The sequence below is a fragment of the Lepidochelys olivacea genome, assembly GCF_965140295.1.
Source record: "Lepidochelys olivacea isolate rLepOli2 genome assembly, chromosome: 7".
NCBI classification, from domain to species: Eukaryota; Metazoa; Chordata; order Testudines; family Cheloniidae; genus Lepidochelys; species Lepidochelys olivacea.
The window spans coordinates 61,062,764-61,079,361 of record NC_140417.1 but is presented as its reverse complement, the minus strand read 5'-3'; the positions used below and the strand labels follow the sequence as shown (position 1 = coordinate 61,079,361).

At 49.4% G+C, this 16,598-nt stretch overlaps 1 protein-coding gene across 1 annotated transcript in view; it reads right to left on the bottom strand.

Annotated features, from left to right (window-relative positions):
* ADAM8 (ADAM metallopeptidase domain 8) overlaps nucleotides 1-15,929 on the bottom strand; it is a 97,021-nt gene extending 81,092 nt beyond the window's left edge. Inside the window, exons 1-3 of the mRNA XM_084635583.1 lie at nucleotides 15,798-15,929; nucleotides 8,834-8,943; nucleotides 1,784-1,860 (exon numbers count right to left, since the gene is read on the bottom strand). Of these exons, the coding sequence (XP_084491709.1) occupies nucleotides 1,784-1,860; nucleotides 8,834-8,943; nucleotides 15,798-15,849 (239 nt within the window). The 5' untranslated portion in view covers nucleotides 15,850-15,929. The remainder of the gene's footprint in view (nucleotides 1-1,783; nucleotides 1,861-8,833; nucleotides 8,944-15,797) is intronic.
* Between the last annotated feature and the right edge of the window lie 669 nt (nucleotides 15,930-16,598).

Below are 16,598 nucleotides of genomic sequence, written 5' to 3'. Positions count from 1 at the left end.
GTCAGTAGTACTGACACTGCTCCCAGTGCCAATATGCGATTGAGAAAAGCAAGCTGGACCTTGCACCGCATCACTGCTTGAACTCCCACCAGAAAATCCCATCAATGGTTCCTCATCTTCACACTTCGGATGCATCCTATACAGAGGGAGGGGGAGGCAGGGTCCTGCACAACCTCCATAGAAGAAGCTGTTATTGCCTCTGTTGCGTGTAGGGTGACCAGATTGCAAAAATAAAATATTGGGACACATGTGCGGGGAGGGGGGCAGCCACAGGCTCGCAGTCCCCACCGGAGCCATGGGGGAGGCAGGAGCACAGTCCTAGGAAGCCGCAGGTTGTGGGGCGCGTGGCCCCAGCTCCGGCCCCCACTACAAGGGGGGGGGTGTCTCAGGGGTGGGGCAGGGAGCTGGGGCTGTGGGAAGAGATTCGGGGTGCTGACTCCGGAAGGGAGTTTGGGTGCGGGTGGGGGGGGGTGCAGGTTCCAGGCGTGGCTTACCTCAGGCGGATCCCCGAAAGTGGCGACAATTGCCTCTGGGTCCTAGGCGGAGGCACAGCCAGGCGGCAGTGCACACTGCCTCACCTCCAGGAGCCACCCCCACAGCTCCCACTGGCCGCGGTTCCTGGGCAATGGAAGCTGCGGAGCAGGCTCATGGCGGGGGCAGCACGCAGAGCTCCCCTGGCCATCCCTGTGCCTAGGACCCAGAGGGAACTGTCACCACTTCCAGGGAGCTGCGTGGATCCAGGTAGGGAGCCTGCCAGACCTGCGCCAACCGGACACCTGGCAACTTTACAATATCGGGTACAATATCGGGACAAATGACATCCCGACCGATGTACGATTGGGACGCAGGACAAAGAGTTAAATATCAGGACGTCTGGTCACCCTAGATGGGGTCATGGAACAGTAGCTGCCATTGACGTTCTGTCTGCTGAATGGTTTGTAAACGGGTGCCTGACTCTTTGCCCTGCAGCCAGTGCTTGGGGCGTGTTCACGGTCACCCAGACCATCACCATCATTTACTCCAAACAGGCTCCAAAAAGACAAAGGCTTTCAAATGGAGTAAGAAGGACAGGGCCAGTAGGTGGGCTGGGACTGGTTTCTCCTGCCTAAATGCTGGCGGGGCAGCCAGATGGGGATAGATCCATGGGTCACAAAATTTTGTTCCCCTGCCATCAGTCTGCCAACTTGTACATGCAGGTCCCTTGTAATGAGCTCCAGGGCGTACAGTAACAGTAGGGGGAGATTTACCCTTTCCTCCTTAAGAGTGGAGGCCAAGAGGTAAATGGGTACAGTAGCATAGTATCCCAGCGGAGGCAGCAGGGCAACTGCCAATCACACCTCATACGGAGCTCAAAGCAGTTTGAGTAATAGTGTCTCCTCCTAAATTCGAGAAGATGGTATTTGATGCTAAATAAGAGTTAGACCATTGTGAGAGGGACAGAATAAAAATGTAGGCAGGCAAGGGGCTTGGGTCTGAGGGTGAATAAGAGCTGGGTTTAGGATCACATCTGATGGTTCTGTGTCAGAAACGGAAAACAAGCCCCTTCTTGTTTTTGAGCTGAACCTAAGCCGCTGCAGCGGCCAGTTTCTATCCAGGGATCCAAGTCCCTCTGAAATTCAAAAAGGTTCAGCTAGAGGTCCAAGCTGTTGGCTCTCCTCCAGCTTTATGCCCTGCAATGTTCCACGCGCAATCCACACAAAGTGGCCTGGGGAGGAAGCTAACCTAACGGCCCAAGGCTTTCACTAGGGAACCCTGCAAGCCACACTAGCCACTGCACACTTACCTGTTCTTTTCCAGACGGAGAACATAGTCCCTCCCTTCTGCACGGATGCTGTAATGAACGTGGTCCGGATACGTGTTCTGCATGGGGTAAAACAACAACAGAAACTTGTCATCATTGGGCTAAAGAGGTATGAAGTAGAAGATTTCTATCCTGTGTGCTGTGCAGACCTCCCAGGACAGTCACATGGGACCTTAGACTCACCTACCCGAGCCCATTCAATGTTCTTCTAGTTATATGTGGATTTTGTTGAAATATTCTATTGGCATATTTCTGCCCTGTTTTCAAAGGCGTTGTGCGTCTGCAGCTCCCACTGATTCAGGGTTTGTGTGAGGGCCCAGCACCTCTGGAAACCTGGATGCACGTGCTCGCTGCCAATGTACCCATTATAGACATAGCACAAGTGGAAACCAACAGCCAACTATACCAGCACAGAAATAATCTCAGTTTGCAAAACCCAGTATGCCTTGGATTAAAGAACACTACAGATGAGTACAATGAGATTAAACTAAGACTCAGTGTTCACATCTGGCACAACGCCACAAGTTGTTGCACAAGGAACTAAAATCTTACTGCTCATCAAAATGCCTTTTTTGGCATTTAATTCATCATTTACTCAAAATCAAGAACCACACAGTCCCCTGATAACTCACCCCCTGACTCACTAATGCTTCCCCTAGTAAAGTCTTTCTTCTCTTTGACTGATTATGCGCACAGCCTCATTGTGTGAGAATCAACTTCTCTTTCCGTGTGCTCTCAAAAGTAGATGGTCAGGAAATCATACTGAAGACACTTGGCCTGAAGAAATAAACTCTGCTTCCAGAGTCATTCTTTATTCCTACAAGCTCCTGCAGTGCACAAGACACAGCACCTTTTCACCTAGTAAAACAGATCATTGCCATTAAGTTTCTGGATAGCCTCCCAACTCCCATGTGTGCATAAGCGTGGGTGGTTGCAGTAAAAGGGACAATAAACAGGCAGGTAGGTCAACTACATGAGTGCACATATTGGACCACATTTCTTGGGGAGCCCACTTGTGATGCAAACAAGCTGGAAAGCAGCCAGATCTGGCCAACTGAGAAACCCTCAGCAATGGTGTGCCAGACTGCTAGGCCACACCCTTACCTGACCTGGGTGCAGGGAGCACAGCAGGGCACAGGGGAGGGGTTATGGCCAGAGTGTGCCGTGCTCCAGCAATCCCCAGCTGGCCTACAGGACCAGGCGGTGGAGTTTACAGCAGCCCCACAAGTGAGAGGACATGTATCTAGGAGTTAAACCAAGGGACTGGGAGTTGAAACCAGGAGTCAGGATGCCTGGGTTCTTTTCCTGCCTGTACCAATAACTTGCTGTATGACCTTGGACAAGTCACTACAGCTCACTGACTCAGTTTCCCCATGTGTAAAATGGGGACAACCCCACCTACCAGTAACAAGAATCGTGAGTAAATTGCTTTGAGATCCTCAGCTAAACAGTGATGCTAATGAATAATTACACCCTTGGTAGTGTGGAGGCCTCCCTCTCCGGTTAATGACAGCTGACCAGGCGACTGAGCATCTCACGGCAGAGTCGCTGGCTAAGGCTCTTCCCGGACGGAAGCCACGGCTGGCAGAAGTGAACTCCTTGGGCACCACAAGGCAAACTCAGCAGCTCTGATTTGCTGGGGTTTGCTCTCAGTTGGGGAGTTTGACCTCTCTAGTGGGGGTGATGGTATAAACCACCACATAACAGTCTGGAATTCCCCCCCAGGAAAGCATTGGGGAACTGCAATCAGATAGGGGCTGGGGTTATACGGAAAGTATTTCTGTGCCACAGTCAGAACCAGCTGGGACAGGAAGCATGATTTTCCTTGTGAGTCAACTGCTCTAATTTCACTGCTTTGCGTTTTTACTTTGGGCTCATTCTAGGAATGAAAAATCCATTTCTGGTTAAAAAAAAAAAAAAAAAAGCCCCTTTGCCTGCTGAGCAAAATGCAGCCAGGGTCGCTCTTCCCCCTCAAGTGGGTACTGGCTGCAGCCCTGGGAAGTGAGGGGCTCGTCAGCAAAGAGCTGAAGACTTGAGAGATGCTGTCAGCTAAACAAACATGATGCCTAAGCTGGAGACAAAGAAACTGTCCATGGGGCTTGGTGATAAATTTTTTTTAGATGAACGTTACTGTCTCTTTTAGTGTTCGCCAACAAAATGATGTTTTGTTATTGTTGGCAACTTAGGAGACAGAAACCAATCCTTGAGAAATGCAGATCTGCAGAAAAGCCACTGAAGGCGCTAGAAGAGAACTCTGACTGCAAGCTGGATGGGAAAGGTAGATCAGTGATCAACTTTCTGAGAAACCACAAGAAATGCAAAGCCATTTAAAAGGCCTGATAAAGCTTCCCCCAAACTCCTACTTCCAGAGGGCTTTTCAAGTGTTTAAAATGCAGAAGGTCTGACTCAGAACAGTGGGAGACTGAGCCTGGACTCTGGTTAAACTCCTGCTCACTCCAGTGCCTGCTGAGTGAGTCACGGCAGGGCCATGGCTGCAGGATTTGGCCTGAGGTGTAGAAAGAGCAGTTCTGGACAGGCAAAAAACTGGGACAGGCAGGATCAGGCACTGGGGGCTGGACTCTTGGAATACTTCTCATCCCAGTGAGTCAGCAGGAACTCCAGGAGATACACCAATGTCAGCAAGGTGGAATAACAGCCCAACAGCTACCTGGGCCTTCAGTGCTTTGGGAAAACGTAATGTGCAACAGCTGGTCAGGGTGCACTGGGAGAGGAGGCAAGGGAAAAGGGAGGTTTACACCATCTTTCTGCCCCCATTATCTGGGGGCCAAACCAGCCCTGGCACAAGTTAAAGCAGTCTCAGGAGCACCCTCATTTGTGCTGGAGAAGAGCAGCCAACATCATTGGCATGCATGCACCTTAACCCTGTCCCCACCTCCTCTGCCCTAGAGTGCCCCAGCTCATCATCCCCTACACAAAGGATCCTCAGCTGCTACCGGAAACTTGCTGCTGTGGGTCTTTTTTTTTTTTTTTTGCAGTGTAGATGTAGCCATAGAGAATCCCCTGCAAGCCACCCCATCTCTTAAAATGAGGGGATCCAGCTCAGGTGCCCCTGCTGACCACAGCTGTAGCAATATGGCCTGGGAAGAGAGGTGACCCCTAAAGCAAGTGTTCTTTGGGGAGGAGATTCCACCTTTAAGGCAGAAAGAACAGAGCATGTTGATGGCAGGCTGCCTTTTTAAGGTATCAGGTTTGCAATATTAGAAACAGTCCTGGGGAAATGGCTGAGAGGACAGCATGAGCCAGCTTCACCATTCGTAACCTGGCCATCCTAAACATGTGCAGATAGACCACCCACCCCTGCACCGCTACATCCCATCATGCACTGCAGTCTCTCGTTGTATGCATGTCTTACAGATATCTAACAGATGGATGTACTATTACATGTGATCTCTTCCCTCTGGTACGAACACTGACAGAAAGAAAGGAGGAAAGTTGTTCAATGTGCACAGCACAGATGGGATCTCTAAATAGCCTGGAGAATGTTTATTTCACAGACAAGTTTAGGTTTCTGGAGCAAAGAAACAGATGCCTTTGGGAAGAATTTTTGAAGCTATTTTATCTGAAAGGGTTTGAATCACAAGTGAACATGCTGTACCAAGAATTTACTAGGCAATTTATATCTCAAAATTGACATGATACCTAGGCCTTCTAAGGTGCTAATGTTTGTGCTTTTAAGATATGATTTCTGCTGCTTTCTGAATTTTAAAGACTAAAATGCAGTCCGGAAACTACCATTAGGTTATGGTCACAAATTCAGCCTTGCTGACTCCAAACATTCAAAAATCATGAGTCAAACCCCAACAAAGATAAGATTGGCTTGAAAATCAAGAGATTTTTTCCAAAATAATAAAATGTGGATTCTTTTGTATTTGGCTTCTTTTTTCTGAGCATTTTGGGTTCATGTTTTCTTGCTTGTCTCCACAACCACAAGAACTAGTATCTGACATTTTTTACAAAATGAAAACTGAAATTCTCCCACATTCACATAACTCCAGGTGCTGAGGCTTTAAGAAAACACCAAGTATCATAAGACTTGTGCTAAATCGTGAGAGATGGCAACACTGCAGAATGATCTAACATCCTTTCTGCTTCCATTTCATCACTTCTTCCCTTTATCCCATCAACCGGGGTCGGGTCATCATGTAAGCATCCACCATCTTTGTCTGTCTGTGGTAGCATTAAGGTCCACCTGCTTACCATCTTCTTTGATGTGATCCATCCATCATCACTTCCTCAGGGTCTCTTTCCTACCATGCTATCTTCACCAAGTCCCCTACATTCACCCTCTGCACATATCTGAACTGGCGAAGTCCCATTTCCTGGATTTTGTCAGCCACATCACGGACTTGGACTTACATCCTAAAACTTTCCTTTTGACATCTCTCTCTTTGTGTAACTCCTCTTCTGGCACGAAGACATCTCATCTCGAACACCTGTAGGCATTGAACTTGGCCTCTCTGTTTTGGCCATGTTTCTGCACCATATAGCATTACAGGGCACACCACTGTTCTCCACAGTTCAGTCTCAGTGGCAGACGTTTGTTATACACAGCCCTTGAGATGTTATTCCACACTTTTCCAACACTCCTCAGTCTGGACTGGGACTCACATTCAAGCTCACCATTTTCCATAACCCAGCTGCCAAAGTACTTGAACTGGTCGGTCTGGTTTAGTTCCACTCCATTAAGCTCTATGTCAAGTGTCCCTGTGGCTCCTCTACTGACCCATGCCCTCAGTCTTAGTCAAGCTCCTTTTCATCAGATGCCAGTTGATCATAGCACTGGTTTATTATTTTCTCTAGGTCTTCTTTTGAGGAGGCCCTTATTGCTAGGTCATCTGCATATAGCAGCTTCTCCCCCTTTCCCACTGACATCTTCCTGCTGATGCAGTCCATCAAAATGATGAAGAGCAGCGAGTTGAGGGCCGACCCCAGGTGCATTCCAACTTCTACATCAAAGGGACTTGTTGTTCCACAATATGTTCGGATCTCTGTTTTCCATCCACTTTATCATAGGCCTTTTCTAGGTCCATAAGAAGCTATCCTGCTGGTGCTTGAGCTGCTTCTCCATCCCTTGCCAAATTACAAACATGGCATCCCTGCGCCTTGTCCTTTCCTAAAGCCACACTGTGCTTGGTCAATGAGGGGTTCCAGCATTTTTCTAATTCTAGCATCCAAGATACATTCCAGTATCTTCATCCCATGTGACAACAGCTTTGTCCCTCGATAGTTCCAAATTCCTGGAAGCTTCCCTTCCTAAATATTGGTACCAGGACAGACATGCACCAGTCTTTTCTTGTCATACAGCTTCAACCACTTTGATCCATTTCATGTCGCTCTTGCCCAAGACTTTCACCAGTCTGCTGTCACTTCATCAGGTCCCTCTGCCTTATTGGTCTTTGTCTCCTGGACTGAATTTCCACTTCCTCCTCTTATGTCAAGCTCAGGTACCGCATTAGGATCACATGTTGACAACACCACAAAGGGTTTGCTTCATTTAAGTGACTCTCAAAGTATTGTTTCCACCTTTCCTTCACTTGTTTGGGTATTACTAACAGTCTCCTCTGATCACCATTCACAAACCATGTCACATTACCATCCTCCTTTCTTTGGGGCCCATTTTTCAATGCTGCAGAACTTTCTGCCAGCCAGCTGTGGGTCATTTACAAGCTCAGCATGCAAATTGTCTAGGGCACTCTCTTTGCCCTTCTTCATTGCCCACTTGGCAGACCACTTTGCTTCTTTGTATTTGCTTTCATTTACACTTGATGGGTTCATTTCTTTTCTTTGTGCACCATTTTCTTGTTTCAAATTGCTACTTGCACTTTGTTGGTCCACCCCCACTCCCCTCCTTTGGTTTTCTCCATCTGCATCATCCACAAACCTCTTCCACTGCGGCAATCTACATTCTTTGGAAGTGGTTCCACGCCTCTTCAGCTGATGCCAAATTTGTTTCCTGACACAGATTTCATTCTGCCATTAGTGATTCTAATTTTGACCTCAAACACAACAAGAGGCTGCTTTGATTGGTCGCTCAAGAGTGCCATCATTTATGATAAAAAGAAAAGGAGGACTTGTGGCACCTTAGAGACTAAAAAATTTATTTGAGCATAAGCTTTCGTGAGCTACAGCTCACTTCATCAGATGCATTCATTTTCCACTGAATGCATCCAATGAAGTGAGCTGTAGCTCACGAAAGCTTATGCTCAAATAAATTTGTTAGTCTCTAAGGTGCTACAAGTCCTCCTTTTCTTTTTGCAGATACAGACTAACACGGCTGCTACTCTGAAACCTATCATTTATGATGGAGATGATGCAGAAAGCTCACACTAGCTGGTGTCATTCATCCCATAAGGGTGTCACATTAAAGGAACTAAGACTCCGAGTCTGGATCTTTGCTGACTGTGCACTCAAGGTGCCTGCCAGACAGATCAAGAGGGAGAGAATTCCTTTCTCTGAACCAGTGTGCATTTCCTGCAGCATTCTCTATTGATTTCAGTATATGTTCGGAAGGGAGGGATGGCCCAGCAGATAGGGTGCCAATGTGGGACTCTGGAGGCCTGAGTTCAATGCCTGGCTTTGTCACACCCTTCCTGTGTCACACTAGGCAAGTCACTTCACTTCCAAGGGGCTGTGAGGTTAAATTAAAGATTATGAAGTGCTCAGATATAATGCTGATTGGGGCCATAGACAGCAACAGTATGTGAGTGTTGCGATCCTGTTTTCTCTGTTCTGCAGCTTTCCGTGTGTCTGTCTGTTTACAGAGGCAGCTGCAGTTCTGCAAGGCAGCACTGAGGTAGCCTATTCCACAATGTACGTTCTCTCATATTCAGTTATTTTTGCTTAATCTAAAACAAAAGTCAGTCTCCGACTGCTCAGTGTCTGGGAAAGCTGGAACTGTGCATGGCTAATCTGGGGGTTGGCACCAGGCCCGCGTTTAACCGCCTCTGAGTCTGGGGTTGTTGGAGCTGGGCTTGTAGGTCTCCTGATATTTCAGAGGCGACAGATACTTACGAGTTGAGCAGAAAGGTCTCTTTTCCCAGTAGCTGCAGGCACTCTGCGAGGTGTCACCCTTTCATATTGGACCACATGTGTGAGTTTCTCCGATGGGCTGGCAAAGACTCCTGTAAAGACATTCAAAGGGTCAGGGCTTTCTGCAGAGTTCCCTAGAGGAGTACAGTGCTGCATGATGTTACAGGGTGGTAGAGCAGCTGTGCTCAATAACCCCATTAAGGCTTGTTCCTAATCCCAGAGAGGGGGACGGAGCGAGGCTAGCTTCATAGCTCCCTGCCCCTCCGTATTGCCCTCACTGCTCATTGTTGGCTGATGTTTTGCTGCTTCCTCACAGTATGCACAAAGCATGCAACATCCAACACAAGCCCAAGGCACTAGCAGGCAGCAGTGAAATGCCAAAGATGGACTAGCAGCTCCTCTGTCCTGCATTCTGCAGTCTTTGGCCACCAAGCCCTTACCAGATGGTGTCCCCAAATGAATAAGGACAGGCCAAGCTTTACAAAAGAGAATGAAAATCTTAAACTGAGTGAAAAAATACGTGGAGGCTCCAAGACTACACACAATTATAATAATATTTGTACAAAGTAGGTCTTGCAAGGTAACATCTGAAAACTCATAATTTGCTAATCTACACTGTCCTGATAAAATGTGTGTGACAACATTGAAAAGTTGTAAGATTCCATTGTGTAGTGATTTTAACACATGTTCCAAACCGAGGTTGGCAACCAGGTCTTTCTCAAACAGAGGAATGGGTGCTCTGCTTAATTTGTATTTAAGCCATAAATAGAGTCATCAAGCAGGAAGGAAAATGAAGGATGCTCAAACAGGTGAGGAAGAGTAGCAGAGCACATTCTTTCCTGTAGCTTCTCTGTCTCCTGAATCTCAGCTGGAAATGTTTCCCAAGGATGGGGGCTGACACTATAAAAATGAGGGACAAATACCCCAAGGTCCCGTCCTCCTTTCTCTATCCATTGATTCACTGCACAAGAAGGGACAAAGGTAGCAGCCATTAACCAGAAGAAGGGGTTCTGGCCTCAGAAGTTTGGCCAGTAAGATGATTGAGAGCATGTGGTGAGAAAAACTTTGCTAGTTGTGTTTTATCTTTTCCTGTGACCATTTCTGATTTTTATGCCTCACTACTTGTACCCACTTAAAATCTCTCTCTTGGTAGTTAATAAACTTTTTTTGTTGTTTTATCTAATCCAGTGTTTAAACTGAAGCTTAAACTCCAGTTGAGACAACAAGATGTGTGCATATTATTTCTATTAATAAAATGATGGACTTTATATGAATTTGTATTGTCCAGGAGAGGGTTGGGCAGTACAGGACATACATTTCTGGGGGAAAATCTAGGACTGAAGGTATGTTGGGGTCACCCTGCAGTATAACTGAGGTGTGGCTGGCTGGCTGCAGCACACACACAGTCATAGCTGGAGGCTGTTTGTGAACAGGTCAGACTGGAGGCTACAGCAGCAAAGCAGTGTCAAGGGCACCCCAGGTTAGAGGGCAGGGTTGACACAGCTACTCATTAGTCTGTATTCTGGGTATGTCACAAGGTGATTACAGCATCACCTCAGGTTTAATTTTATTTTGTTAAGACACCAGTTGCTAGCTTCTTGACTGCAAAGCAAAGCTTGAAAATGCGACACCCAAATGTTCAGAAAGCAGAAGGCAAATACAGAGGACCCCAAATGTATTATTTTAAAAATATCTCATGATTTCTGGGGCCTGACTCATGATTTTTTAATGCTTGAGGTTGGCAATACTTTGTTGTGGATTTTGTAGGATGTTTTGCATTTACGAAAGCTTATGCTCAAATAAATTGGTTAGTCTCTAAGGTGCCACAAGTACTCCTTTTCTTTTTGCTTTAGAGTTAGAAACCATTCTAATCTGTCAAGTTCTGGGGCAACACTCTAGACCCTGGCATGCCACTCGATGGCCACTGTTCACACATTTCAGCAGCATCACCCATGCTGGCAGGTTTGACAGCTGTATGAAGCCAACAGTCCCCATGTCCTCTAGCCATGTTAGTTAGTTACCTTGCTGGAGCACTGGGATCCCCACAGGATGATGAATAGCAAAGGGAGAGCAGACCACATCGTTCTGCTGGTGCTAAGCAAGCCTCCCCCACAGTGCATTTCATGCCTGAGCTGGAACCAAAGCTACTCTTCTCACTACCCCTGCCCATTTGTGAGTCACAATCTCACTGCCAATGCGGGCTCGGTTCTGGCTGTCATGATGTAGCTACTTTCTCTAAAGCAGCAGCTCATCTGGGCTGGATCAGATGGGTACATGAGAGCCATCTGCTGGCAGCACTCTCTGGTCAAACCACAACAGCAGCCTGTAGATGGTACCTAGATATCCCAGCCTGGCTATCTGGATGAATGACTGGGTGACCCAGAAGACTGGCTGGGCTGACAGATATAAACTCAATCCACTCACGAAATCATAAGAACTGCCCTTTACCGCATGTACTGCCACAGCAGCAGGGAGTGCAGACTAAGAGTCCTAAAGTTAAACAGCTGTGAGGCTGGATGTTCTCTGCAAAGGGCCCACTTGCCCTAGGAAACTGTGGAAAGTCAGACATGCCTGAGACCATGTGGCTGCTCACACTTGGCCTGTTCAGAACGCTTGAGACGCATGCATTACAGAAGATGCACACACTGCAGCTTGGAGGCAGGTCTGTACTGCAATCCCCTTTTTACAGAGCGGGTACTGAGGTACTTGCCCAAAGCTGCCCAGCAAATCAGAGGCAGAATTACAATTAGCACTCAGGAACTCTTACCTCTCATCCTCCATGCTCATGCCTCTAGAACAGACCAGAACCAAAGCATTGCGACAATGCTGGTGTTACGCCACCGGGAACTAGGGCTACACTTTGACATGGACACAAACTCCTTCAGCATGGACCAGGCTTGAATTGATTTGTCCAGCCCTTGTACTATGTGGGCCATGGCTGGTGGTCTTGGGTACACAGCAAATGCCTCACTATGCCTGCTGCACACTGAGCTCAGCCACCTTGATAATCCCATTTCACCCAGCCCAGTCAATGCAGGCCTATCAGAAATGGGGCTGGATGAGAGCTACATGGCTGAGGCACAGTTGAGCTAATACCTGACAGTTGGAAGAAGCAACCAGAAGAAATAAGCTATTGCTTGTTGGCGTCTGCCCTTTGTCTCCCAGACTCCTGGGTGCTTCTAGAAGTCAAGGGAACAACACTAACCCAAAAAGACTTTATCTGTCTGCAGCTGGCTAGAAGGTTGTTTTCAATGGCTGAAGTTGAACCTAGACAGATTCAGACTGGAAATGAGGTATAAATTCATCACTGAGGGTAACTGATCACTGGAACAACTTACCAAGGTTGTGAGGGATTCTCCATCACTGGCCATTTTAAAATCAAGATTGGATTTTTTTTAAAGATATGTTCTAGTTCAAAAGGAATTATTTGGGGGCAGTTCTCTGGCCTGTGTTATACATACAAGAAGTCAGACTAGATCAGTGGGTTTCAATCTGTGGTCCACAGACCCTGGGGGGAAGTGGAGGGAGGACAGACTATGTCTGAAATTTTTAGGGGTCTGCGGATGAAAAAAGGCTGAAAACCACTGGACTAGATGATCACAGTGGTCCCTTGAAACCTAGGAATTTACTTTCAGGTTCAAGCACTTGCTTCAGGGATCCAGGCCTCTGTTCCCTTGAGGTTGGGTCATTGTGAGGAGCCATATGGAAACTCCAGCTAATGATGAATGCAACAGCTTGCTTTCTGAGGCCTGCTCTTCACACAAAGCTGTACTAGTTTACCTAATGGGGTGGTTCTAAATGGAACTAGTTAAGGCAGTTGAAAACCCCTGTGTGGGCAATTTAGCAATTGCAGCAAGTTCGCAGATGACACTAACCTGGGGGGAGAGGTAGATATGCTGGAGGGTAGGGATAGGGTTCAGAGAGACCTAGACAAATTGGAGGATTGGGCCAAAAGAAATCTGATGAGGTTCAACAAAGACAAGTGCAGAGTCTTACACTTAGGAAGGAAGAATCCCATGCACCGCTACAAGCTGGGTTCAAGCTAAGCAGCAGTTCTGCAGAAAAGGACCTGGGGATTACAGTGGACAAGAAGCTGGATATGAGTCAGCAGTATGTCCTTGTTGCCAAGAAGGCCAACGGCATACTGGGCTGTATTAATAGGAGCATTGCCAGCAGATCGAGGGAAGTGATCATTCCCCTCTATTTGACACTGGTGAGGCCACACCTGGAGTATTGTGGCCAGTTTTGGTCCCCACACTACAGAAGGGACGTGGACAAATTGGAGAGAGTCCAGCGGAGGGCAATGAAAATGATTAGGGGGCTGGGGCACATGACTTATGAGGAGAGACTGAGGGAATTGGAGTTATTTAGTCTTCAGAAGAGAAGAGTGAGGGGGGATTTGATAGCAGCCTTCCACTACCTAAAGGGGGGTTCCAAAGAGGATGGAGCTCAGCTGTTCTCAGTGGTGGTAGATGACAGAACAAGGTGCAATGGTCTCAAGTTGCAGTGCGAGAGGTTTAGGTTGGATATTACGAAACACTATTTCACTAGGAGGGTGGTGAAGAACTGGAAAGAGTTACCTAGAGAGGTGGTGGAATCTCCATCCTTAGAGGTTTTCAAGGCCTTGCTTGACAAAACCTTGACTGGGATGATTTAGTTAGTGTTGGTCCTGCTTTGAGCAGGGGATTGGACTAGATGACCTCCTGAGGTCTCTTCCAACCCTAATATTCTATGATTTAATTTAAACCTAGCTTGGACCAATTTAAACTGATTCCTTGTTAGACCAATATGAGCCAGGCTTCTATATTTTCAAAAGCGTGCAAACAAGAGTTCACACTAGATTAACTAGGCCAGGGGTGGGCAAACTTTGTGGCCCAAGGGCCACATCTGGATGGGGAAATTGTATGCAGGGCAATGAATGTAGGGCTGGGGCAGGGAGTGTGGAGTGTGGCAGGGATTGTGGGGTGCAGCAAGGGGCTCAGGGCAAGGGGTTGGTGTGCAGGGGGGATGCGGGGTACAGGAGAGGGCTCAGGGCAGGGGGTTGGGGTGCAGGAAGGGTATAGGAGGGAGTTGGGGTGTGAGGTGCAGGAGTTTGGGGTGCGGGCTCTGGCCCGGCGCCGCTTACCTCAAGTGGCTCCAGGGTGGCAGAGGCGTGCAGCAGGGCTAAGGCAGGCTCCCTGCCTGCCCTGGCCCTGCCCCTGCCCCACTCCCGGAAGTGGCCAGCATGTCAGGCGGTGGGTCCTGGGGGTGGGGTAGGGCAGGCAGCTCCGCCGCATCCTGCCCTCGCCTGTGGGTACCACACCCAAAGCTCCCATTGACCACGGTTCCCTGTTCCCAGCCAATGGGAGCTGCAGGGGGGCGGTGCCTGCAGGTGAGGGCAGTGCACAGAGCCCTCTGCCTCCTCCCCTCCCCCAGGGGTCGCAGGGACATGGTGCCAGTTGCTTCCAGGAGCAACGCCGGGCCAGGGCAGGCAAGGAGCCTGCCTTAGCCCTACTGCGCCATGGGGCTGGCAATCCCGCGGGACGGATTGAAAGCCCTGACAGGCCGGATCCGGCCTGCAGACTGTAGTTTGTCCTCCCCTTAACTAGGCTGTCTTAAAAAATGGTTTGAGTTAAGTAAGCATAATTTGTTGCGTGAAGGTAAGTCTGAAGAATTGTTTCCCATATGCGTCACATTACCACCAATTCATTACTGAGTGCACTGCAAATTATGCAGCTATTTCACTAAAAAACTGAGGTTTTTAATGGAATAAGTGAGAAAATGTATAATAAACTCAGTGCTCCAGCCCCATTATTTTGATAGGTTCACTTATTTTATGCTGTCTACATAGTTTAAATTTTCAATATAAGAAAGATTTTTGCAGTGACATCTGAGGCCTGGTTACACTAGAAAATTCGGTTGGCATAACTACATTGCAGAAGGGTGTGAAAAATCCACACCCCTGAGCAGGGCAGTTAAGCCACCCTAAATCCCCATGTAGACAGGGCTAGGTTGACAGAAGAACTAGCTATGGCCTCTTTGGGAGGTAGACTAACTACAAGTGACAGGAGAACCCCTCCCGTTGGTGGAGCTGGTGTCTACACTGAAGCGCTACAGTGCCGCAGCTGTAGTGTTTTAAGCGTAGACTCAAGCCCTTTGAAGTTGAGAGGCAAAGCCAGAGGTTTTGGCATCTGGGTGAAGCATTTGTGGCTTCTGGTCCTTTGTGGGCAGTTTGGAACAATGGGGTAAATATATTAGCTAAGTGTTTCTGAAAAAAATTATCAGCAGTGAAATCATACAGACAGCTGCTAGCAACCTTTATACTAAAATTCTTGCAAATGTATTTGTGTTAGACCTTCCAATACTATCACTGGTTGCAGCCGGCCTTTGCAAGGTGGCAAGGAGAAAGCCCTCTTGCTAGAAAAGCACCTCTTCTTTGTCCTATGAATACCTGTCAGTTTTGCTGAAATACACACGTCTGAAAAATCGCCATTTCCCTTCCCTCACTTGTGCCACTCAGGAAAAGTTTGCCAACCGCCAAAATCATAACCCAAAACCACCAACACTGGACAGCAACCTGCTCCATACCGGCTTGTCCCCTCCACCCCCAAGCCCAGCACACAGCTGCACAACCCCTACCCGCTTCCCTGGCCGCATGGGGCAGCAATCGCCCAGCTCGAGAATGAACCAGGCAGAGTCCGACGCCCTGAACAGCCAGCACATGGCCCCAGTTCCCCATTTCCTGAGACCACGGCCCGGCCCGCCCCGCCCCGGCGGCCAGTCCCCGCACTGAACAGACCCGGACCGGCCGCCCTCCGGCACCTCATGGCCCCGACGCCCCTCCGAGCGGGCGGGCGGGAAGCGCAGCCCGAGCCCGTCCAGACGCGCCGCCGCGGCTACAGCGCAAGTTCCCCGACGGAGCCCGCCGCGCCCAGCGCCGGCTGCAGGGGGCAGCGAGCGCACTCACCACGGCGTCCCAGCGCCATGCACAGCGCCAGCAGGGCGAGCGTCCGGGCCATGGCGCGGCTTCCCCGCGCTGAGGTGCGGAGCGGTGCGGTGCGGTGCGGTGCGCTCCTCTCTGCCAGCGGCCCCGGCTCCGTCTGACTCAGCCCCGCCTGACTCAGCCTCCCGCCCAGGAAACTGAGGGGGCCGAGCCTACCCCCCCCCCCCAGCGGCCCCTCCCTGGGCCGGCCCCACCCCCTGCCCGAAACTGCCCCCCTTGCCCACACTGAACACTGCCCCGCTGCCCGGAGTACCCACCCCAACTACCCACCCCCTGCCTGCACACTGACACCCCTCCCCCTGCTCACTGACCCCTCTACCCTGAATACCCATCCTCACCCTGCACACTGACCCCCCTGCCCACACTACTCACCCGCACACTGAGCCGACTCACCCTGCACACTGACCCCGCTGCCCAGACTACCTACGCCCAGACTACCTACCTGCTCACTGAACCCCCCCCCAGCCCAGACTACCCATCCCCACCCTGCACACTGACCCCCCTGCCCAGACTATCCAACCCCACACTGCATCCTGTCCCACACTGACACTCCCCTTCCCTGGCACTTGTCTCCACCTTGTACACTGATACACCCTCCCCCACCTCCCACCCACACATTGCCCCACCAGCACTGCACACAGACCTTGCCTTCTCTGGCCCCATCCTGCACACTGACCCACCCCTGCACCTCACACTGACTCCTCTTCCAAGGCCCCTCCCTGCCCCCCCCCCCACTGATCCCCCATCTCTGGCCCCCCACATACA